The sequence below is a fragment of the Oryza glaberrima genome, chromosome 9 (assembly GCF_000147395.1).
Source record: "Oryza glaberrima chromosome 9, OglaRS2, whole genome shotgun sequence".
NCBI classification, from domain to species: Eukaryota; Viridiplantae; Streptophyta; class Magnoliopsida; order Poales; family Poaceae; genus Oryza; species Oryza glaberrima.
The window spans coordinates 14014151-14040117 of NC_068334.1; the positions used below are offsets into that span (position 1 = coordinate 14014151).

Below are 25967 nucleotides of genomic sequence, written 5' to 3' on the forward strand. Positions count from 1 at the left end.
TATGAGTAGATTTGATTTTTTAACCGAAGATTAAGTGCTAATCATCATTAGACGCGTAATTAGGCGGATAATTAGGATGGAAGCCCCCATCATTCTCCACTATCACGACCGTTTGACCAAATCTAATGAGGTTTTGACTTTTGAGGTTTTGCCCTTCTGATCCGACCGCACTACCCTCTGCCGTTTTGCGTGCGGCGGCCTTCCCTCCCGAAGGCGAACCCTATGCCGCCCTCCCCGCCGCTCCGCCACCTCCTCTCCTTCCGCCGCCGCCCCCTCGCCCCGCGCTTCCTCCTCCTCCCCCGCCGCTTCTCCGCCTCCGCATCCGCCTCGGCGCTGCAGGCCGCCACCCCGCCCCCCTCATCCTCCTCCGCCGCTCGCCTCGCCGCCGCCGTGCACGGTTCCGCCGCGTCCGGGGACTTCGCGCACGCCATCCGTTTGACGAAACACCTCGTCCGTGCCTCCTCCTCCCCAAGCCATCGCCCCGGCGCCGCCGGCGCCGCCGCCGCCGCGGTGCTCGCCTCCACCTCCGCGTCGCCGGCCCCCGCGCTCGGCGTGCTCGTCATCGCGCTCTCCCAGATGGCGCTCCCCGACGAGGCGCTCTCCGTCTTCGGCCGCCTCCGAGAGCTGCCGGCATTGCCGGCCTGCAACGCGATCCTCGGCGGCCTCGTGAAGGCGCACATGCTCGCCCGCGTATGGGAGCTGTTCGACGAAATGCTTGGTCGGGGGATGGTGCCGAGTGTGGTGACTTACAACACGCTCATCAACGCGTGTCGGCATCAGGGCGATGTGGCGAAGGCTTGGGAGGTCTGGGATCAGATGGTAGCTAGACGGATTGATCCAAATGTGGTCACATATACGACAATGATATGTGCACTCTGTGAGGAGGACTGCATTGGTGACGCTGAGGGGCTTTTCCTTGAGATGAAGGAAGCAGGGATGCGGCCTAATCTATACACATACAATGCATTGATGAGCAGCCACTTCAAGAGAGACAACATCAAGCATGCGCTTGTGTTTTATTACGACTTGCTGAAGTGTGGTCTTGTTCCAAATGATGTGATCTTTACCACTCTAATTGACGGTCTCTGTCAGGCGAACAGGATAACCGAAGCAAAGAATATATTTCTGGACATGCCCAGGTATGAGGTTGCTCCAACTGTGCCTGTGTACAACAGTTTGATCCACGGAGCTTTTAGGTCTGGATACGCACAAGAAGCATTAGCATTTTTCCAGGAGATTATTCGCAAAGGGTTGCGCCCGGATGAGTTCACCTGCAGCATAGTTGTAAGAGGCCTCTGTGATGGTGGGCAAATGCAGGTTGCCACCAGGTTTCTTGAAGTAATGCAACAATCTGGTATTGCACTGAATGCGGCTGCTTACAATGTGCTGATTGATGAGTACTGCAAGAGTGGAAATTTGGATGAAGCTCTCGTGACATGCACAAGAATGAGCGAGGTTGGAGTAGAGCCCAATGTGGTGACATACTCCTCCTTGATAGATGGGCACTCGAAGAATGGGGAAATGGAAATAGCAATGGCTATATACACAGAGATGGTAGCTAAAGGGGTCGAACCTAATGTCGTGACATACACTGCTCTGATTCATGGCCATGCCAAGAATGGTGACATGGATGCTGCTTTTTGGTTACAGAAGGAGATGGAAGAGAAAGGCATTTATTCAAACGCAATAACTGTGTCAGTTCTTGTAGATGGTCTGTGCCGAGAAAATAGGGTACAAGATGCAGTCAGATTCATCATGGAATACTCAGGGCAGAAGAAATCTGAGAAAAACCCTTCAATTGCAAACAGTGTGACATATATGACCTTGATATATGGTCTCTATATAGATGGTCAATACAACGAAGCCTGTCACTTCTTCTCTTGTATGAGAGATTCTGGTATGGTGCCTGATAGATTCACTTACACACTCGTGATTCGTGGACTGTGCATGCTTGGCTATGTCTTGAATGCGATGATGCTCTATGCTGATATGGTTAAGGTTGGTGTTAAACCCACAAAATGCGCCATGGTCTGCCCTGATATTTGGTCAAGAGAATAAGTTGACCACCGCATGACCTGAAACTCCGTCACTAATGAAATCCATATGGGAAATAAAGTGTAGATAATATTGAACTCACTGATGACAGATCACAGCCTACAGAAAGTCAACTCAATTATTAGCTTGAGGTTATTGCTATACTATCGATCAATTACCATTTTCATATTTATTCCAATTCTTTTAGCTTATCATATTTTGCTACTTACTGCTGTTTGCTGTTTTGTTTTTGCAGCTAGACATGCGTTGTGTGAGAAGCTGGGAGATGGGAGGAGTTGCCGAACGCGAACAGTTGGTCGGACAAACAGTAGATTGTCCCTCCTGCTGAGTTTTCCAGGGTAAGTGGCCTATTGAAGATATTAATTAGCCATCTCAGCTTGATATTTGCATGTTGTGCTCGATTTGTATGTTAGCCTTTGCCTATTCTTATTCATGAGATTAGGTGCATTGGTTGTTGGCGCTGTTGGATCTTTTTTTTATTTTACCAAAAAAAAACGCTTTAGAATATCTGGACTAGAGGAGTTGACCATCTTCAATTTGCATGTTATAGTCTTTGCCAATTCTTATTCATGAGATATGGTTTATAACATTATGATCCTCATTGTATTTTGTGATGTTTGTTTTATGCGATTGAATGAGCTTTGGGTTGACAGCGTTTAGATAACACAATTCAAAAATTTTGTTGCATATATTTTGCTGCAATTGATGTTTCAACTTCCAATGAGTTCCATCAATCATGTCACTTGAGAGTTAAATGCATGCTCAGTTTAATATTTCTGTTAAATTTACATGCCATGTCTGCTGTAACTATGGTATTCTTTTGGAAATTTAGTCAAGGTAGGATGACTTCTTGCTGGTATACTATGTTGAATGATCTTTAAGTATTTGAGTTATAATTGATGGGGCAAAATGTACTGCATGTAAAACTGGTCCAGAAAACTGGTAGTTGTTCTCTTACTGCTTGGTTAGACTCAAATAGAGCTAGATGATTATCTAGTAAAGAAGAGATAGAGGTCAGATTAGTTAGAGATTAGTTCCTTGATGCCAATTTAGTCCTCCCTATATATAAAGGGACCATATTGGGAATTAACCGATAAAGAATCATGAAGTTAGGTTTAACTTGATCAGAGTTTCCTGGTGATCAGGACAAGCCTTGGGGCTGTGGGGCCGAGTGCTGACAAGTGATCTTCCCTTTGTCCCTGTCTTCTACCCTTACCCGTTCCCTTTGTCCCTGCCTATAACAGAAGTTACAAGCCTGGGGTTTGGGAACATATGCCTGTGATTGCTAGTAATTAGTGTGGTGTGCCTAGCACCAAATGTAAAAGTTCTTTCGTTCATGTTTCATCATGTCACTACTCAGTGCAGTACAACCATTTAAACATGTTGCCTGTAGACTATACATAAATTCCACACTAGGACACTCCACAACTAAAACTTTCGAATTGGATAACTGTGGTTTTTATAGTGCACCCCTGGAATATTCTGAATGGCATTTTAAGATAGATGCATGTCTTCATTTGCTCACAGAGCTGCTGTTTTAAAACTGCAGAAGTGCAGATAGCCAAGATTTTCCCAACTGCCCATCAGAAAAGATATATCATGGATGGTTCGCAGATGATGCCCTTTTCAGGATGTTGCATTTGGTGCAGATCGAAATCTGTGTATATGTATTGTATCTGTCAGTATCTGTCCATACTTGGCCTATTGATCATGCAAGTATGTCTGTGGCATGAGTTCTGGCCTGTTCAAAACTTCAATATGTTTCTTTGGACTATCAGCCAGGCTATTAAAATATTTGATATGCTCTCGTAAGTTTTCACTGTTGCCATTGCTCCTTAGTTTATCAAGTTCTTCACTAATCTTTTGCCTGATATTTACTATGATGCCCTTGGTTTATACGCAGGCTGTGATACACTATCTTCTGCAGAAGGAGTAAGAACTGATCCCATAGTCTGCTGCTGGCAGGCGACACCTCAGGGTTTATATCTGCAAAATTGCAAATGGCTCATGTCTTTTCGAATGACTCTAGCCAGATGTATTCCGTGGCGGCACCTCAGTTTATATGTGCAAAATTGCAAATGGCTCATGCCACATGTATTACCGTGTATTTAACCACTTTATGTTGTCCCAAAAGAAGTGGTAGAAATTCGTGTTTACAGATAGTAAGGGGGTGTTTAGATCCAGGAGTAGAAAGTTTTGGCGTGTCACATCGGATATTATATAGGGTGTCTTATTATATAGGATGTCGCAAGGGGTGTTCGGGCACGAATAAAAAAACTAATTACAGAATCTGTCAGTAAACAGCGAAACGAATTTATTAAACCTAATTAATCTGTCATTAGTAAATATTTACTGTCATTAGCAAATATTTATTGTAGTATCACATTGTCAAATCATGGGGCAATTAGGTTTAAAAGATTCATCTCGCAAATTAGTCGTAATCTGTATAATTAATTATTTTTTAGCCTATATTTAATACTTCATGTAGATGTTCAAACGTTCGATGTGACAGGGTGAAAAATTTTGGGGTGAAGATCTAAAAACTTTGATGTCTAATATATGTAGCTGTCTGGTGTATGCTCAAGCATTTATTGTCTTTTCGATGCTTATGTCTGTTTGTCGAGCATTTGTGCTGCCCTTGCCCTTAGAATTTTACTGATTGGCTGCTCTGGTGATTGAAATCCGATCTGCTGTGCAGGACTAGGGTATTTATCATGGTATTTTATTTAAATTAAACTACTATGAATACTGAATCTGGTACTTTCTTCGGTTTGTGAAATGCTAACCAGGCATTTAGATTTTGGTGGTCACGCTTTGGACATAATGGTTTTAAGTTGGGCCGGGTGGGCTGAGCTCCCACATAAGGAGTGTTCGGCCCAACAATCCCTCCGATGACATTGCGGCCCAATAAGCCCACAAGCGCATAACGAGGACCTTGCAGCCCAAAGAGATAAAGAAGAACATGAGGCCTAATAAGCTCAAGGAGCCTCGCAATTGGGCTCAGGATCGTGAGGCCCGATAGAAGCCCGCAATCTTCTTCCGACGGCCCAAGGACCAACAGGTTATTATGAGAGAGTACAATTCACATCCTAAAAGCAGCAGAAAAGCATTCGGAATTCTTACCCTGTATAAAATTTTCAAATTTGGGGGGAGATTAAGCTCTAATCTCTATTGAAATGCGCCTCTATGTTTTTTCCTGTAAGAAGAATTGGAGAATTGTAAAGGAAGCTAGAATTCGGGCAGCTTCTGGAGGATCGCCGCGGCGAGCGCGCCGGTGAACTTGGGGTCGCTGGTGAGCGCGCTGGCCATCTGCTCCACCAGCGCGGTCCGGAACTCCGGCGACGCGACCTCCCGGCACACCTCCTTGAGGTCCGGCGGCGGCGGCGGATGCGCCGCCTCGACCACCTGCACGGCTCCCCCGTTCTTGGTGAGGTCGAGCGTGATGGTCGGGCCGGAGGAGTTGATGGAGATGGAGCACGGCAGCGAGCCACCGGCCCCCCCCGCCGCCGCCGGGAGCTCGCCGGCGCGCGGAGACGGGTGCGGGTGGTTGTGCTCGCCCTCGTACGTCGCCACCAGCAGCGAGCTGTCCTCCGCGCTCCGCTGCACCTTCTTCTTCACCGGGCACGACGGCGCGAAGGCGCACCGGAAGTAGGCCCTCGGCGACGGGTTGTCGCGCGTCACCTTCTGCCCGTACTTCCGCCATTGGTACCCGTCCTTGACCACCAGGGAGGTGTCCGACGGGTCGATCCGCCTGCACACCCGGCTGACCTTGATCCTCCGGCAGGTGCCATCGTCGGCGGCGAAGCTCTCGGCGTGGTCGGCGTCGCCGCCCTGATGCCTGTTGCTGTTGGCGTCGCAGGAATTCGCCGTCTCCATGCTCTCCCTGCTCCTCTTCTTGCCCGATAACGGCGACACCGGCCGCGGCGGCGAGGCCGAGCCGTCGAGGCCGAGCCGCGCGATTTGGCCGCCGTACAGGCGGGCGATCACCTCGGTCAGCCGCCGATTCTCCTCGCTCATCTGAGTGACCTTCGCCTCGAGGATCATCGCCTGAAGGAATCCCCCCACATTTCCAACGATCAAAACCAAGCAAGAACCGAATCCGCGGGAGCAATCAACCGATCAATCAATCAATCAATCAATCAATCAAGAACACCTCACCTCGTCATTGGTCATCGACTTGGAATCCCCACCGCCGCGGCAGCCGGCCGGCCGGTCAAGCAGCTCGTGCCTCGCCGCCGACGGCTCCCGCACCGGCGACAGCCCGACGCAGAGGTCGAGGCAGACCGGCGAGCAGCCAACGCCGCCGCGCCACGCCGCGTCCATCGACGACGACGACGACCACGAACAGCTCGCGTCTCTCTGCTGCTGTGCTCTGGAGCTCGAGTAATCAAAACAGAAACAGGCCAGCAAAGCCAAGTACAAACACTTGAATGGTTCATGGGGAATCGGTGGCGCTACATATAGGCGGCGAGAACGAGACCGTGTGATCTTTAATTTGCATGGATCTGTGGGAGAAAACTGTAACGCAATTGAGTGGGAAAAACGGGGGCGCGCGCGAGCTGGCTGTCGACGCCCGCCATGACACGGACGCGCCACGCGCGCGTGGCGTCGTCCCGCCCCGGTCAAGACGACGTCACGGAGCGCACGTCACGAATCGCGTATAGGGCATGAGGCCTTACGTCACGAAGCGTACGTCATGCGTAGACGTGTGTATGCTGTGGACGAGATTGGGAGGTGTGAGGAGGTTAGTCACTGGTTAGCAGTTTCAGTTCAGTTCAGCTAATGGACTGTTGATAGTTTTTCCACTTGGGTTGATTCAGGGGTCTACGTCAAGGCCTCAAGGGTATGTGGAGGAGAGATTGGCTAGGTGAGATTGTGAGAATTACCAGGGCCGTACTTAATTACTTATAAATTGAAGACCGCAGTGTTAGAGCAAGTTTGATAATATAGCCAAGTAACCCACTGCTACCTTTCAAAATTAATACATCATCTACAGTCACTTTAATAGTCTACTATACAATAGTTTATATAAACATACATTGAATCATTAATACTTGGCTCATCTCTCACACTACAAATTTATGGTCTGTTTTTTTCTCCCTTTTTCATATGTGCTTGTAGCTAAGCTATATCTTTGCAATTGTACTTGCTCTTAATACCCACGGATGGTTTTGTTGTCTTTACTAAGTAAAAAAAATGATAGTTTTACGTTCGGCACGCGTGTTCACATCATCGCCATGATTATCACAAATACTTACCAAAGTAAAAAAAAAAAAGCATGTTCTTGTTTAGATCGATAAAGGAAGATGAGTGAAACTTTTAAAACAAATTATAATATTCTAAGACATATTAAAATGCCTTTCATGGAATTGAAATCTAAAATTTAGGCCCCTAAATTTTGAGAGCCTAGTATGGTCGAACACGCTACACCTGTCGATATACGGAACTGTAGTACAACTGTACAAGACATTTTTTACCATAGTCTTCTATTTCTGTTATCGCAAAATTACCTATAAGACACTTAAGTATGTGGTATTTCCTCCTAAACATTAAAAAAAACAGGACACAACTCCAAAACTGATAATTTACTTACATGACATTAAAGATATTATTTTATAGCCAAATCGAGGCAGAAACTATATAGAAAAGGACAAGTTTGCTACTCGGACCAACAACATGTAACTCGGCTAGGGCATCGCCCATTTGAATGACATAAGACCATGCACCACACGTGATCCTGGCCTGTGATCTCAAACCTCCACGTCGGAGCCGAGCCGAGATGGCACGGGATTGGGTGGTCTCGCAGGCTGTCAGCGAGCTTGAAGAGGAACCGGTGCAAGCGTCGCGCCTGGGCTCAGGAGCCGCGAAGCCTCGGTTGGAGGAGTCAAAGCCCCGCGCGTCGCCTCGTCCGGTCACCCCGTGCACCTACCCCAAATCTCCATCTCGCTGTGGTCGTCGTCGCCTCGCCAGATCCGCCGCAGTCGTTGTCGCTACTCCCCGCCGCCGCTTCGCCGTCTTTCTTGTCGTCGTCAGATCCGTCGCCACCATTGTTCCCCGCCGTAGGATCCGGCGAGCCCGCGCCCGGATCCGGCGAGCCTGCCGCCGCCAAGCTCGCCACGCCGTCGGCGAGCTCGTCCGTGCTGTCGTGGGGGGAGCAGGACGGCGGCGTCGAGGCCGCATCCGGATCCACTGCGTTGTGGCCCCCATCGCCAGATTCGGCGAGCCCGCCGCCGCCAAGCTCGCCATGCCGTTGGCGAGCTTGTCCGCACCGTCGTGGGGGGAGGAGGACGGCGGCATCGAGCCTGCGTCCGGATCCGCTGCCGAGAACCCGGATCCGCCGCCGAGATGGAGAGCTCGCCGGAGAATGAGAGAGGGGGGAGAGAGAGGTGGCTCGGGTGAGAGGGGGAGAGAAATGGCTCGGGAGATAGAGGGGAGAGAGGGAGAGAGTAAAAAAGTGAGGGGAAGAGGCTGATAGTGAGTCCGCATAGTGTCTAGGGTGCATATGTATTTATTTTGGTTGTTGTAAGGTCCAAAATATAAAGTTTTAATAGGTTTGATAATAACATACAACACAAGGGCTGACATATAAATAGATAGGAGCTGAAATGTAAAATACATTTTGGTGTGGTTTTCACTGTGGGTTGTGTGACCTTTGTGTGGTTCTATCCTACTTGACGTCTTAAGACCACTGTTGCTTGTGGCTTGCATTGTATATGATCTAAAAGAGAAAAGCCACGTGGGAGGGAGAGGGAGAGGGAGAGTGCGCTGTCAGTTACCGGAAAGGGCAAGTTTCAAAGAAATTTCAAAATTCATCAAAATATGTATCGCCTCGCTTTTGTTATCCGTGACCGTCGATAACACCCATTATCATGATAAATGACCAATAATTACTAACAATAATCATGATATAACAAATTTCGCATTTAAACTACACAGTAACATAGCTGGCTCATGCTCATGTGACCTATGAAAACTATTCCGAGTTTACAAAGCTAAGCTATATGATATTACCTGTTAGAGTGCGCAGTTCAACCCACCAATCATAGGCCACCAAGATTATATTGAGCACGTGTTTTATACCACTCGTTATAGCGTGCAACCTAGCCCAGCAACCATGAACACTAGTTACATTGGGTCTGCTGCACAATATGTTTAACTGAGAATACACAACTTTAATTCTCGAGACTACGTAAAACAAAATATTAGTCTACCTTTTAACTTTTTTTTCCCTGTGTAGCATCGCGCTATATTTTAAGTTGTATTTCTGTAAGTTCAAGTATCATTGTGGGGTTAAACGGAACAGACAATTTCTCAATACTATTATAACTATCCAACGTTTTCAATCACCATGAGTCCCTGTCTTTAAATAACGTTGGATAGATGTGTACTTTACCTTTGTTATTAAGAAACAGCTGGATACATATGGACTTGACTCAAAGAAGAACAGATCCTAGATCATTAATCTGTGTACCAGTACCGGTGGGTAAAGAAGGATATATAAAACAAATTCCCTCCCACTTCACCTCTCGACCGGCAAATTAGAAAACTCTGTATTGAAAACCACAAGTTTTTCCACGATTTCGCTTGCCTTTTCTCTTTGATTTGCACGCGCGCGACCACACAAAGAACGCACATGGCACCTATCACCGTGGGCTCCCCCGGCGGTGGCGGCATGTGCCGCATCACAGTCTTTGGCTGGCGTTTTTACATACAGAAAAGGACGCGTTGTTGCTCGTCAATTCGCCATAGAAGTCGTTGTGAATGTTGTTGACAACTAGGGTGTACTATTCTTCTCTGGAATAAATATATTTGAATGTACTTAAAAGTCGAAAGTTTTATTAGTGTACTGGTTCTAGAACTTGGATTGTAGGCTTAAAATCTAGAAGGGTTCGTACACGGTTGGTTAAATTGCCTTGCTCAGCAGATACTATGTGCTTGGTACTATGTGTTTGGTTTCATCTCTTTTTAAGATGATCGATCTACGTTAATACTCTAGGATAATACTCTTCCGTTACAAAATAAGTTTATCTTTACTAATTCCTATCTGTTCTGAAATAAATTCACTTTTTAAGTAATTATTATATTAGAGTTCACAAAAATGGTGGATAAATACATTAGAAATATAGAAATAGATAAAGTAAGGACAACTATATTAAGATCTGATAGAATCAAGGGTATTCTAATTATTTTGTTTTTTTTATATATGTGGTATAGGTGAAAAATGAACATAGACGGAGGTAGTAAATATTTAAATCTTAGCTAGATATTTTCTTTTGAAGATTAAATATTTTGGAAACCACGTGTACCGTGCGAGGAGGCGAAGTAACGACCGAAGACTTAATTAACTGAAGTCATGAGACTAGTAAACACTGTACCGATCAGACCATTAACTAATTGGATGACATCAACGTGATGTCACCCCTCTTGCATCATACTCGTACTACCATACTACTGTGATATCATACAAAAGTCAAGAAGTCGTTTGGTACTCAAAGGACCAAGAAGCATCTTCAATTGCCAAGTCATGACAATTAATCATTGGGGCCAATGGCAAGCTAGGGGTGACATGAATATACTGTAAGTTATTACTAGCAGGAAGAAAATCAGTACTGCCCTTTGCCTGCCCCGTACGCCGTCACCTTTTTTTCGCCGCTTTTTCGTTGGTTTCCTTGTCAGGTGTACACATATATACCGACTGCATTTTTGGGAGCAAGCTCACATGGCGTGGCTGCATGACGTTTCTACCATGGCGTCATCTGCTTGCAGGGGCGGACAGAGGGTGCTCACCAATCTGAGGAGAAAATATTTTAGTTATAATTTATCTATTTTCATCATACATATATGTCTTTAGTGTAAGCTTAGATATTTAACTCGGTTAAAAGTAAAATAAAGACATATATATGATGAAAATAAACGAGTGGTACCCTTAATTTTGTTATAGCTCCACCTCTATCATTATGAGCTGATCATGGCTCGCAACTCACATGTTATCTCCATGGGTCGGCTGGATTTAGTTGTATGATTTGGAAATTTTAAACTTCAAAAATCATAGGAAAATATTTATATATGTACAGAACTATTTTCTACAGAATTTTTACGAACGCTGATGCGTCAAACTGTAACTGAATTTTGATTTTCTATAACTTCCAACTAATTAAATCAAATATTTTTAGATCTCTGTTAATAAAATTGATTTTCAAGTACATGTATCACGGCTTAGCTCATACTCCTTTGCCTTTTATTTAAAAAACAGCAATCTAGGTTTATATACTAATAAAGCAGAAAAAAGTAACAGTTACGGGAAAAAAAGTTAAAGCGGCTAATCCAAAGGTTAAAGCTGCCTAAGTACATATATATACTCCGTCTGTCCCATTGAACAAGGCGTACGCACACACACATTATAAAGTTAAGCTATCGGAATATTTAACCAACAGTTAGTCTAATATAAATTAAATTTTATTTGATGGAAATAATATCATTAAGTGATATTAAGTTAGTATAATTTTGTTGCTACAAATATCGCAGTATACAAGAAATTATATATTAAATAGTTCTCATGTAGTTAAAAAAAACATGGGTTTTGTGTCCATCCGCGTGCATGTAGTTGTAACGTAAAATTAGAAAAAAAAATCGTCATTGAAGCATTCGTAAACATAGTTACGTTTTCTAGTGAGGAAGAATTGAAACCACCGAGATGAAAACCGGCTAATTGATCAAACTGGATAATTAATGGCTACTTGATCACACATGCGCGGTCAAGTCAATAACATTATCACCAACCAACTGATAGAAAGGTCAATAATGACAGGACTTGATTACCTTACCCAATAAACGTTAATGTCATCACCTCTGTGCAAGGATATATATGCAACAATTAAGAATCATTGAAAGTGAGTATAATAGCAGACTATAAGTCAGCTGTAAGCACACGTGAAAAAGAGAAGAGAAGAGAGAAGAAAAGCGAGCTATACAGATTTGTAGCCAGCTATAGTACGGACTTCAATATGTTATGTGTGTATGAGAGATGAGATCATATATTAATGGTTTAGTATATGTTTATAGATAACTATTGTATGAATAAACTATTAGATTAGCTATAAATAATTTGGAGCCAGTAGTTGGCTATACTATTAAACTTGCTCTATGCACCAACTAATTTAAACCAACAAGGACATCTAGATATATAATGAAAAGTTGTTACATTTTAGTACTAAGGTAATTGTAAATTAATATGTTTAACTAGTCTACTTAAGAATTAGTACCATTTTCATAAAAAAATTAGTATCTCTACCTACATGGTATGGATACACATAATAAACCATTTTAATTATGGGCACTAGCATTTGAACCTTTAAATTGGGTAATTGAAGTTATATAGCACAACTCCCATTCACGAATGAATTATTTACCTAAATTGTGGGCGCGCTATGTAAAAGTTAATATTTGTAGTACCTAATTATAAGGGGGAAAATGAGAACTTGAATTCAATTTAATATGCAGCATTATGGGAAATTAGTATCAGGCCCTCATTGAAAGCGGGTCATATATATTGATATTTTTTTATGTGATCCGAATAAAATGGGGTTGCAAGGCTACATAATATTTAAGAAAATAGTTTTAGTAAAACCAAAAGATCTAGACAAACCAGATATCCGTTGCAAACTCATAGAGGTGTACAGAACTAGAAGAAAAACCGCAGAAAGAAAGACATGCAGATTAGTTGTGCACAAAATAATTAATATAATACTCCCTTCGTCCCCAAATTAATTTAAGTATTTTTCAGACTAATAATGAAAAATTGTTATATTTTATAACAGAGATATTAATAAATAACTATGCGCGGATGTCTAGCACACGCAAAGAACCTCGAGAATAAGAAAATAGATAGAAGTATGACTATTATTTATTATTATGAGATTTCCAACTTAATTAGTTCAATATCACCAGAGTCTCGATTGGCCGGATACAGCCAGGATGTAGAGGCCTATATTGTTTTCCATTATCCAAAAAATGGGTATATTTGATAATTTGTTATTATATTGGAGGGTGCAAATTCTCCCTCTTCCAGTGACATATATAGGAGTACCAAATCACCTGACACTGGTGGAGAAACCGTTTATACTCCCGGTTGGTAACCCCCTTTACCGGAACTAAACTGAGGTAGCGGCTGTCCCAGTGTTACCAACGGGACTAGAGAGAAGGTATATTTAGTCCCGGTTGATGTTACCAACCGGGACTAAAGAAAGGTAGTGGCAATCCTAATAGGTCTCCTTTTTTTTTTCATTGTTTTTTTAGCTAGAGTTTAATTCCTGTATTTTCTCCCAAATCGAGTGGGATGCATATCCCAAATCAAAGTAATATCCCAAAACATTCACATCACAAATCTTAAGTTACTTATACACACAAATCAAATACATCACAAATCTTAAAAAATTACACACAAATCAAATATATCACAGATTATACATCTCAGATCCATGCAACGAATTACAAAATTATACATCTCAATGAATCACAAATTGTAAAAAAATAAAGAGAGAGAAAGGATGTAGGCAGCGGCTGCCGCCTGCCGCGCGGCCCTGTCGGCCGCTTGCCATGTGCGGCTCCACCGGGCGCGGACCCGCTGGCCGCCGGCCGCCGGATGGGAGGGGAGGAGGGGGAGGAGAGGGCTAGGGATGGGAGGAGGAAGGGGAGGAGGGGGGAGAGAAGGAGAGGAGAGGAGGAAGGGATCGATCTGTGAGGAGAGGAGAAGATAAGATGCCGGCTGTAGAGGAGAGGATAAGTGTGAGGAGGCTGGTTGTGGTGGAGAGGATAAGGGAGAGGAATTATATACTACGTGTTCAATTTTAGTCCCGGTTGGTAATCGGGACTAAAATGGTGATCTTTATTTCCGGTTTGTGACACCAACCAGAACTAAAGATCCTCGGCCTTCTGACAGGCTACTGACAGGGGTTGGTGTTACCAATCAAGACTAAAGATCATAGAATGGCTGTAAAAAGAACCGGGACTATTGTGGTTTTGGGTCGACCCAGCAAAGATCAGTTTTCCAGTAGCTAGTGTGAGTCACTGAAGTGCGCTAGGATGTCAAATTATATGCTACTCTCAAATTTAATGCCCCAATAAATTCAGCATCTCACTTACACTCCAAGGACTAATTGAAGGCCCATATATAAGTTCTCTTATCTTGATCAAAATTTTCTTAGTACACATAATTTAGTTAGTACTCCGTCCGTTTCATATTATAAGTTGTTTGACTTTTTTTGTCAAATTTTGTTAAGTTTAAATAAGTTTGTAGAAAAATTAGCAACATCTAAAATATCAAATTAATTTCATTATCTTTTCATACTATGTTCGTTTTGTACTATTCCCTCTATCCCATTTTAAGTGTAGCCATGATTTTTCGTGCCCAACTTTGATCGTCCGTTTAATTTAATTTTTTTTAAAAAAAGAATAAAAATATAAGTCACACATAAAGTGTCATTCATGTTTTATCATGTAATAACAATAAAAATACTAATTATAAATTTTTTTTAAATAAGACAGACACTCAAAGTTTAACATGAAAACTCATGATTGTATTTAAAATGGGACGGAGAGAGTATTATATTTTTCTATAAACTTGTTAAATGACTTGTCATATGAAAGGAAGGGAGTACAATAATTGATTGATGAAGATGTCGCCATCTGAGCGTACCGCCGCATGTTTTGACTTATAAAATAAGCACTCAATTTTAACTATATTTATATAGTTTGGTCTTCTCGTTTGCCTCACGTTGATTCCACCTCTGATGCGCGCGATAGAAGATAATTATAAATGGAAATGGTTGTAGCTAGTTTAGTTTTCCCTTCCAGTCTCCCAGATGGTTGGATTAGGATATGGATATATAGGGAATTAATAATGTGAAGACTTCAAAGCTGATTCTACGAAGACTCAATACCACTCTCTCATAATGTCACAAAGTCGCTGAGTAATTTAACCATTTATAAGCTTCGTAGCAAGTTCCTTATTATTCAATTAGCTTAAGGAGAGGAACTCTACCATATTAATATGACGTACGTATCACAATTATTTATGAATGACGTCGTCACCCTTCCGCAGCCATGCGAATAAGATTAGTCAAGGTCAATGTGTAGAGGTAGTATATTTTTTTAACGGTTTCATCACTCATGACAGATCGCCAATTAATAAAAAAGTAAAATTCACAGGCCTTTTGTGGCACCATACTTTTTAATAAAAAACAATCAGGATTTTCACTACGTATATTAAATTGTAATTCCCATATCTTACATTGTAAATTCTATATATTTACACTGTAATTTTTAAATCTTACATATTGTAATTATCAAATTTTCACTGTAATTGTACACAATAAAAAAAATCGAAGTTCAAGTAGTGCATATCTTCCCTTTTTCAGTAATATGCGTAATCAACGAATGACTAAATAAATAGAATTGAACTAAAAGTACCTCTTTTAATTTAGTGTGCTTTAAATTATTCTCACCATCTAGGTGTTTTTTCAGCTAATAACATTGTAATAAATGGTTGTAGATTATGATGAAGTAAATGCTAGATTTTTCATTATCTTAAAAAAACATGTGTAGTTGGTTTTGTTGGTCTTGCCGACACTGACGAATCACGCACAAGCATTAGGGAGAAACTAAAACAAATTAAAGAACATGACACAATATGGATGGTTTGAAATTTTAAATTATTATTTCACCATCTAGGTGTTTTTTAGCTAATAACATTGTAATAAGTAGTTATAGCTTTTGGTGAAGTAAATGCCAGATTTTCAATTATCTAAAAGAACTAAATGTATAGTACTTTGGTTTTGTTGGTCTAGCCGATACTTTGACGAATCAAGCACAAGCATTAGGGAGAAACTAAAACAATTTAAAGCACATGACACAATGGATGGATAGAAATTTGACTGATTTTGGGGAGAAATGTGTCGCTAAAAGTATAGCAAAGCCGAAGAGAAAATGCTGAGTAATAAGCAATAGAATGGAACATTTTTAGTTTTTTTTTTATTTCACAATCCATTAGCAGTCAAATTTTCCAAGTATCATATGGTCATAACTTAGCTAGCTATGAGTACACCCTATTTTCCAAAGGAAATTGTGAGGAGGAATTTAATTACTCTTGCATGTGCACAAAAGTTGCAAGAAAAAAGGATGTCTCCAATATGGTTTTATGTAGCCTAGCTAGTAGGTATGTTTTTCAGAAAGAGACAACTAGGATGATGGTGATGCTCTTAGCTTGTGGAAGAGACGGCCAAGACCAGTCCACGAAGATAGCTCCGTCAACTGGCAAATGAAGTCTTAAAAGGAAAACAAAAGGATGTGTCTCCACTTGGCTCAAAACGATGTTAATCTCCCAACTCTAAAAATGACCTCATCTTGATTTGTCCTTTTCTGTAACTTGACATGGTAAAACGAAGCCGCCCAATATATGGAGTGTATGTGACGCAGTTCGTATGATGTCATAAAAAACAAACTGTTCTAAAAAAAACTGTTTGGTTCAATGTCCATAAGACCAAAAATAAAGTTACAATGCCCACGAACCCGATCAAGCTATACCTCACCTATGTTCACCATCTATGCATCTCTCTCAGTACAAACTTAGGGACCAGCATCAACTTAAACTTGATATAAAGTAGAGTAAATTAAGCAAGTGGCATCCCCTCCTCCGTTTTGTTCTAGCTCCTCCCCTAGAAATTACAGCATGCATTAATCAATATTAAAAATATATATCGCCTTTTGAGATTATGTGTGTCCAACTAATTAAGTGGACATGTTGTTTCATACTATATTTGTATGAAATATATTCATATAAGAACAAAGATAAGAAAGATAAGAATTGTTTATCAAATATAATTAGAAATAACCATCCCATAAGTCACTTATAGTTTGATATTCCACCCTATAAGTTATTTTGTTGCAAATACCCATCCCTACTCAATTTTGTTGCAAAAACCATCTCAATGCGCACATACGCTTAATCAAATAAGCATGTTATTGTTCGTATGGAGCCGCCACAGGCTAAGGTAGCCGAGTCAATCTTATCCAAGTGCTTGTGTTAGATTTATTCTTCATGTTTCATTGTTTTTTTTACATATAGCGAAACTCAGACGACAACGTTTAAGCTCTTATCAACAATTCAAGTTATGTAATCTCAAAAATCAAATTGTTGAGACTATACTTATAGAAGTATTTAATTAAGTTTGGTAGAAACCACATTGACAGCTCATAATTTATGAAAACACGTTGATTCGGTTAAGCATGTAAGTACTAGGGTGGTTTTTCAATAAAACTAAGTAGGAGGCTAGGCATTAGCAACAAAATAAGTTATGAGGTGGAATGTCAAACTTCAAGTGCTTATGGTGTGGTTTTTTAATCTTTTTCAATATAATTTTATAAGTAAATTTCATAAAACCTCACGCATCATGGTCCACATTATATAACTAAGTATTAAGGTTTTAAAGTTTCACAAAACCATATTGTTAACCAATTTAACATGCTCCTACATCAAAATCTCAAAAAAACTACAATTATATGGATATAGTATTTATATGATGGATAAATAAACCATAAATTTGAGATGTAATTGTGAGACTCAAAAGTATGCAGATCAAAATCAAAATGATCAATAGTATAGTTTTGTGAAACTTTATAGCCATAATACCCGACGTTAAGTATTACATGCCAAAACCCTTGTGGTTTTGTACAACTTAAACCATATAATACCTATAGTCAGATGAAATTTAATCTAATTTTATTGAAACTACATGAACACGTAAAAGACCGGAGTAATATGGTACCATATATACTTGGTAGGGTAGACATCAGCCCCTCACCAGATATTTGGAAGTAGTATTATAGAGCTTTTGGTAGTAAAATTAGGGGATTGTCCTAAGTAAAATTGGTGATGTTGGACCTAAAAGTACAACTCTTACATTCTACTTCTCTAGGTACAACGAAAATTTCTATCTAATAGATTTTTAAAATAGAACTAGATTTCATATTTTTTTAGATGATGGATTAAAACGGCCTCTACACCCCACTACTGGAGAACTGATCTTTACTGGTTGGTGCAAAATCCACAATAGTCCCGGTTCGAATAGGAACCGGGACTAAAGATCATTTTTAGCCCTGGTTAAAAAGCCCATGAAACTTTTTGATGTTTAGTCCCGGTTGGTGTTAGCAACCGGGACTAAAGATCAACACTTTAGTCTCGGTTGTTTATACCAACCAGGACGAAAGATTGAAAAGAAAACTGTAGCCGCACGCCACCCCTTACTCGTCCTTATCTCCTCACGGCGAACACGTGACCCTCTCTCTCTCTCTCTCTCTCTCTCTCTCTCTCTCTCTCGTCCGCCCCCTCCCTCCGCCTTATCTCCTCTCCCTCCACTCCCTCCGACCCCTCCACCTCTCCCCCCCCCCCCCCCCGCTCCCTCCTCTCCCTCTCGCCTCCCCCGCCCCCTCGCCGGCGGCACTCGCCCCCTCCTCCTCTCCCTCTAGTCTCCCTCCTCTCCCTCTCGCCTCCCTCCCACGGCGGATTTGGTGGTGGTGACGGCATCTTCGGCAACAGTGGCGGTGTCTCTGGTGGCAGTCGTGGGCGGATCTGGCTGGATCCGAGCCACGGTGGGTACCAGCAGCCGCAACAAGCAGATGGTGGGGCGCGGTGGGGAGAAGAAGAATAGGAGTGGCAGAGAGGATGAGGTGAAGGGGTGGCCGGCCGTGGTGGTGGCAGAGCAGATGCTGCTCTCATGATTTGTGATTGTGTTCATGATTTGTGATTTTGATTTTTTTTTTTGGTTCATGATTGTGTTCGTGGATGAGATCTCATGGGTGATGTTGATGATTAATGTGTTCTTGGATGAATGGATGATGGTATGTGAATCTGTGATCTGTAATATATTTGTTTTTGAGAATTTGTGATGTATTTGATCTGCATTGTGAATATGTGATCTTATATGTGAATCTTTGATTTAGGAAAATCAATATGCAAGCAGTAAAAACAATGAAAAAAAAGAAAAAAAACACACCACCAACCGGGACTAAAGATACCCATCTTTAGTCCTGGATTCGAGGTTCCGGTTTGTAACCCGAGATTAAAAGGAGGTTGCAAATTAGGACTAAAGCAACTTTCTCCAATAGTGCCCAAAGGATGTACATAGCCTATTAGATTTCACATATAACTTATATGTTGGAGTATTTTGTAACCTAAACACACCATGTGGTAATAACAATACTTAACTTATAGTCAAGTCTCCAAAAATAAGTGAGATTGTGCCTGTAGACAAGTGGCCGAGTTGCTGGGATGCATGCCCTGCCTCTTGTGAGAATTTTGCATGCAAGTCAAGAGCAGGCCAGGTCATTGGTTCAAGTCATATCCTCAATAGTTGCAAGGCAACAGGGAATAGTATCGCCACGTACGTAGAGTAGAGACATACGTACTACGACGTGATGAAAACCACGTACGAGAGGACGACGACGACGCCATGACGAGACGACCCGGTGAAAAACGGAGAATCTCTCGATCGATCGCTGAAAAAACGTTGTGCGTGCGTCCGCCCGCGCGTTGCGTGTCTCCGTGACGCATCCCGCAGCACGTCACGCGGAATGACGTCCGTCGCTTTGGCTTTGGTTTTCTCTGATCCCTCCAGAATTTCAAGTTCTCTTCAAGGTCGCCGTCAATTAATTTTCTTTTCTGTTTATTCGGTTAACGGGGAGTTTTCTCTTCTTTGTCAAGTAACCGCGTAGCTTGTAATTAACCAACCGCCAGAGAAAATGTTACATTTTCACATGCGGTTGGTTAATCCAGCCGTCTCTAGAAATGAATTTTTATATGGTTGTTGTCTTCGATAAATATCTGAGTATAGTAAAATGTATACGTACCTAGCTCTTGTGTTTTGTCTTCTCTTTCGGATATGCAAGTTAGATACAGAGAGATTTTTATACAGGTTTGAGTCCTCAAAATAGTAAATCTTACATCATGTTAGGATTGATAAATAAAAATAATATGGTTATAAGGATATGTATGGAAATCATTTGATCTAATAGGCTAAGTCTCGTAGGAGATTCTAATGAGATGGAATGCAGGAGGGTGGTCAGTGGATCAGTCATCAATAACTCCTTGGTTGGTGTATGGCTCGATTAATGATGGATAGTAGGTGAGTTGATTCTAGGCGTGAACCTCACTTGGGACCATATATTTAAACCCTTGGATCACTTCAGTATTTGGGAGGGACATATTTGTAATCCTTAGCATAGTCTTGGCTGAATCCTAATAGGTATTAAAGATCTTTCCAAAGTAGGTCTTGTATTCTTTATCTGTTCGGGTTTCTACCCCCATCTGGGAAATCCTTAAGCTTACCAAACGTCATCTTACGACAATAGTCTCTATAAATGACATTTTCATTTTTAGAGCTTATAACGAGTATCTTAGACCCCTGAACTATGTAAAAACCTAAAACTACAAACTTTGTCGAGAGATACAGTTTTCATATAAAGTTTTTCTTCATCTAACTTTATATGAAAATATATATATCTATATATTTAAAGATAGGAATGTTTAATTTTCAAAGGTGGTTCTCCCATAGAACCGTATCTAAAAAATGATTTTCATATGCAGTTTTAGACCACAGAGCGTACTCACGGGCAAGTCTAGGAGTTTGATGTTTTTTATTAAATGTGAAGGGGTAAAAGAAAATACTACCAAAAGGCTAATATTTGACATGTATTACTCCCTCCGTTTCACAATGTAAGACTTTCTAGCATTGCCCACATTTGTATAGATGCTAATGAATGACATTCATTAGCATCTATACAAATGTGGGCAATGCTATGTGGCACGGAGGAAGTATCACATAGTATTAATTATATAATATATAGCGTATATATTATGTGTTGAATAATGCCTCTTGGGTTGAATACAACCTACTTTTTGTCATTTTCATGCACATACACATCACATATTGTATATATGTTTTTTTATCAAAAATTTTGGGTATTCACATTAATAACCTTGACTTGATATATATGGGCTGCCCTTGGGCGCACTCGCTATTATCTCAAACGGGATTTCCTTTATGATCTGCCTGTAGAAATAAAATTAAAGTATGTGGAAATTTGGTTTTTATTGTGGGTAGTAAATTCTTATCTTTCTACAAAATAGGATACACATGGCCATATTTTACATAGTACTTTCTAAAATGTTAAAATATAATAACTTCTAATGCTTAAAAATTTATCCTAGAAATTGAAACTTCTTCACCTACTCACTTATTTGAACCAATCACAACTATCTAGTTTTCCATCTCTATTAAAATAAACATTATAAATTCTTATATTTATGGATAAAGGGAACAGAGTAGTGTGTTTTATAAGTTTTGTGAGGTTACGGTGTTAAAAGCCTATGGAATGTTTTTAATTTGTTAAGGACATTAATAAAGTTTTGGTGGTATATATTGGTTCCATTTCGATCTTGATGCTAAAATTTTTCCCTACACAATAATTCATATTAAAAGTTGCGACAAATTTATACTAAGATTATAGATTTACGTATTGCAATATTTAATAATTTATACATTATATAAGTTTAGCTCGCTAACAAATAAAAAGTGTGTTCGGGGATCGCTAAATAGAAAAGCAATAAAACTATTAGGCAACTGACGTATAGCAAAAGCGGCATAGGTATATACTCACATTTGCGAATACATGTGTACATATACTTGCAAGCATTTTGGGATATATATACTGCCTACAAACTACAAATCAACGTTCTCAAAGAGAAAAAAAAAAACAACTACAAATGAACAGGAATGTGTGGGATTTGATCCACAACTCTAGCGGCCACGGCGTTGGTCACGGCCTCCACGAACTCGGCGTCGTTCTTGAGCACTTGCACCACCTCCTCCACGAGGTGCCTCCTCAACTCCGGCGAGAGCACCGTGACGAGCTCGCCGGAGACGGCGGCCGCCTCGACGCCGCAGCTCGCGATCGATCCGGACCCTGCTTGGTTCGTCAGGTCGAGTGTGATCGTGCGGCCCGACGAGTTGATGGAGATGGAGCACGGCAGCGGCGACGACGACGACCCCCCGGCGTGCTGGCTCGTAGTGCAGCCGCTGGCGACGAATTCGGTTGTCTGCGTGGACAGGGCATGGTTGTGTTCTCCCTCGTAGGTCGCCACTAGCATTGACCTATCCTCCGCACATCTTTGGAGCTACATATAACATAAAGCCCGAGGTCAAAATTCAGCAATAAACTGAACTCCCTCCGTTCTAAAAAAACCAACATAAGGGTCACATCCCCTTCTATACTGTTTTTATTTTGGAGATGGAGGGCGTACATGTTTTCGGAAATAAAACTTATAATAAAAACTCGATGGATGGGGAAAAATGTATCCCCACAGCCTTTTTTAAGCTAAGAAGAAATCTAAGTCCAAGCCACAAATAACCCGAGATTTTAAGGCTGATACCCCATACACGAGGATCCGTTTACCATGGGTTGTTTAACATATGCTTTTACGGGTAAGCTTGTAACTTTTTTTAACAACTCTGAAAATTCGTCACTCCTAAGAGAGGGAGCTGTCGGTAATTTCGGTTCATTGTAAATTGAAATTTGAAAAATTATATAACCAGAAAGGCAATTAAATTTTTTATTGTAAAATTTGAAACCTCGTGCGCATAGTAAGATTACTCGAAAAAATGCAATCATTTTCTGTTATGTTCATTTCTCTTGCTTCTGTACCTTCTTCTTGACGGGGCAAGACGGCGCGAATGCGCAGCGGAAGTAAGCTCTAGGGTAGGGGTTGTCACGCGTCACCTTCTGCCCGTACTTCCTCCATTGGTACCCATCCTTCACGGTCTCCGCCTGGCGATGCCAGGAAGGGGAAAAGATTCAGTCCAGATCATGCTCGAAATCGAGCGCCATGGCAATGCATTCAAAGTGTTCGATCGAGTTTTACCATGCTGTTGGAGTCGGTGGCGTCGGCGGCGTCGGCGCGCACGCGGACCGTCCTGACCTTGGGCCGTGGCTCCGCGGTCGGCGGCTGCTGTCTCGACGGACATGCCGTCGACGCGGCGGCGGCGGCGACCGCCGGTGCGGCGTCCTCCCTCGCCGCGAAGCTGGTGGACACGCTCGGCGCCCTTGCTGTGGCGGAAGGCGGCGGCGGCGACAGCGACGGCGCCAAGAGCGCGCGCTGGTGGGCGTGGTGACCGGCCAGAATGGCGTCGAGCGCTCGCGTCAGCCGCGCGTTCTCCTCCATCGCCCGCCTCAGCTTCTCCTCAAGATCATCGGCCTGTACACACTCCCCAGCCACCACACCCACGCGCAATCACATCACACATGTTCGAATTAACAACCAACAATCCAAATCAGCCATTGACGACGACACGCAAAGATCGATCGATCATATCGATGGACGGACAGACCGGCGATCGGCTGAAGAGCGGCAAAAGCCCAGCGGCGGCGCTGTCGTCGGTCGGTGACGATGAGCCGTCGCCGTCGTCGTCCATGGCGGCAGCTAAAAGCTAGCTGCCCGGTGGGCGGGAGGAAGTACGGCGTGACAGCAATAGGGCACGTTGCTTATAGTGGCGCCGTACGTCGCCCGTCGCCGAACAGGAGGGGGACCAAAACGTGAACTTTGTGCGAGGATAATGGTGATCCACATATAAATTAAGCCCACAAAGGAGATCTTGGCATTCTCCTCCATTGACTTGACCGATTGTGCTCACTACGACAGCAAGTTGGCATCAGCAGTGACGCGGCTGACGCCCCCGTGCTTACGTGACCGAGCGTCTTACTCATGTGACTCATGGCCTCGTAGGATATCAAAATTCTACTTTTTCTTCTACGGAATTAATGTTTTACCTTCTATTATAAGACTTAAAAAAGACACGAATATTAGAGAAATACCTAATATCAAATAATTAGAAGAGATAAAGCTTTAAATTTAGGTCATCTGGCTCACCACCTTGTAGAGCTAATCGGAAAACCTTTGGACGTTTCTTCCTTCTCTCGAGACTTACTAACTCCGTGTCAAAAAAGACAAATCCTTGCTATATATTTAGGCATGTATTATGTTTAGATACGTAGTCAGGATTTGCCTTTTTTTTAAAAGAGAGGAAGTATCTTTACTGTTCTGTGTGCTGTAAAGATGACAGACAGAAAACTTAATTCATTGACATCGAGCTTACAACGTGATGTCCAATATGTTCTTTTTCGTATATGTTTGTGTCAATACCAAATCAGGATTTAGTTCAATCCCCGCAATACACTTTTAAATGATGACTTTAATCCGGTATGTGGGATGTTAGAGCGGTAAATCTAAGAAGGTTAAGGTGATGTGGATGTACATCATTGATTCTGTACCTGAATATTGGTCACAAGCAAGGGGGCTTTCATAGAATTTTAATGAGATTAAGAATGTGTTGTTGGTTTCGTCCTTTCTAGTGTGTTTTAGTCTTTTAGAGAAATTTGCGGATATATGAGTGTGGTGTTATGTGTTTAGTGCTGTGTTTATATCTGCCGTGTTATAACAAAGGAAAAATCGAACTGAATGAATAAATAAGTGAATGATTTATAATAATTATTTAACGATTATAAAGTTCAAAATTAGATCTAAAATAGTTTTTTAGGAATTTATATATAGAAATATTTTATAATAAAAACTATGTTTAGAAGTTCTGGAGCATACACATTCTATGACTACAATCATTCCATTCCTGAAAACAAAAAGGTCAAGTCTATTTAGACTTTTTCTCCTTGTCTGTTGCTTGTCATTTTTTTTAAGATAACCTGAAGAAAGAGGGCAGAAGAGATTTCATGCTTTATATTAAGAAGAAAAAAATATTTTAACCTAATTTATAAGAGAAATCGGGACTAAGAACCTTACATCTGCACAAATATTAATTGAAAAAAACAATGAAAAACAATGAAAACTCACATAAAGGGAAAACAACAAGTAGCGACACAACTACTAAAACCCGCCACAACTCTTTGTTGCCAAGCTGAACAGAAAACAAACAAGCATCTCCAACTTCCTATAATGGGCAACAGACATAGCAAATACAAACCCCGATTTTGAAGTAAGACCTTCTACGTGAATCCTCTAAGGAGGATAAATCAAAAAGACTGTCAAACACCCATTTGAAACCAGACTAGATTATCACCTGAAAAACAAAGAGTTACTACTCCGATGCCTTCAAGAAGAATAATGACGTCCACAGGGATAGTATTATCTCTAGTCAGAGATCGGGTGAGGCTTTCATCTATTTTCTTAGCATATTTATCTATTGAAAACATAAACATGTTGTGTTTTTCAGTATTTCCATTGGCCTTTAGTAATATGGTCATGTTTGGTTTATGGGACTAATCCATTAGTCCCTAAGAATCTAAACAGAGGTGACTAGGGATAAAAGTGTATATTGGGATTAAAATCCATTAGTACCTCTTGAAGGTACTTATAAGGACTAAAGTGGCAGCCTCTCTCTTCTCTCCCCCTTGGTCCATGTGCTTTTAGTCCCTGGATCAGATTAAAGTTTTTAGTTAGGGACTAATTTTAGTTAGGGAGGATCAAACAGGCCCTATGTTAGGCAATAAAGTATGTTAGGTCAGTTGACTTATTTCGCGTTAGTCTTTTTCTTGGGTTAGAAGAGTCTCGTACATTCCTACGCGCGGGATAGGCCTGAAGAAAAGGAACGGGGAAAACTGTGTTGATCCGCACGAATGGATAGCCACGACCACGTCTTGATGAAAGATCGATATGGATACGCATGCGTGGAACGAACAAAAACAAAACGTGTTGCCAACTAATCGATGCAGAGAAAGACCACTCTGTTACTAATTAATTTGTGCTCTTGTGTTAATCAATTCTCCCAATGTAGTTTCCTCGCGTTTTTGGTATT

At 41.7% G+C, this 25967-nt stretch overlaps 3 protein-coding genes across 3 annotated transcripts; 1 reads left to right on the forward strand and 2 right to left on the reverse strand.

Moving 5' to 3' along the window:
- Nucleotides 1–201: 201 nt before the first annotated feature.
- On the forward strand, nt 202–4216 carry LOC127783955 (pentatricopeptide repeat-containing protein At5g61400-like). The gene is made up of 4 exons (XM_052311111.1): nt 202–2186; nt 2291–2393; nt 3605–3863; nt 3959–4216. The coding sequence occupies exon 1, from the start codon at nt 223–225 to the stop codon at nt 2056–2058; it is 1836 nt and encodes a 611-aa protein (XP_052167071.1). The 5' UTR covers nt 202–222; the 3' UTR covers nt 2059–2186; nt 2291–2393; nt 3605–3863; nt 3959–4216.
- Nucleotides 4217–5012: 796 nt separating this feature from the next.
- Nucleotides 5013–6588, reverse strand: LOC127784166 (WRKY transcription factor WRKY76). Its single transcript, XM_052311361.1, has 2 exons — nt 6214–6588; nt 5013–6102 (listed from the first exon to the last, which is right to left on the reverse strand). Exons 1-2 carry the CDS (start codon nt 6376–6378, stop codon nt 5284–5286), a joined length of 984 nt encoding a protein of 327 aa, XP_052167321.1. The 5' UTR covers nt 6379–6588; the 3' UTR covers nt 5013–5283.
- A 15044-nt stretch (nt 6589–21632) lies between these two features.
- On the reverse strand, nt 21633–23701 carry LOC127784876 (WRKY transcription factor WRKY62). Its single transcript, XM_052312283.1, has 4 exons — nt 23493–23701; nt 23027–23359; nt 22810–22932; nt 21633–22282 (listed from the first exon to the last, which is right to left on the reverse strand). Exons 1-4 carry the CDS (start codon nt 23574–23576, stop codon nt 21866–21868), a joined length of 957 nt encoding a protein of 318 aa, XP_052168243.1. The 5' UTR covers nt 23577–23701; the 3' UTR covers nt 21633–21865.
- Nucleotides 23702–25967: the final 2266 nt, after the last annotated feature.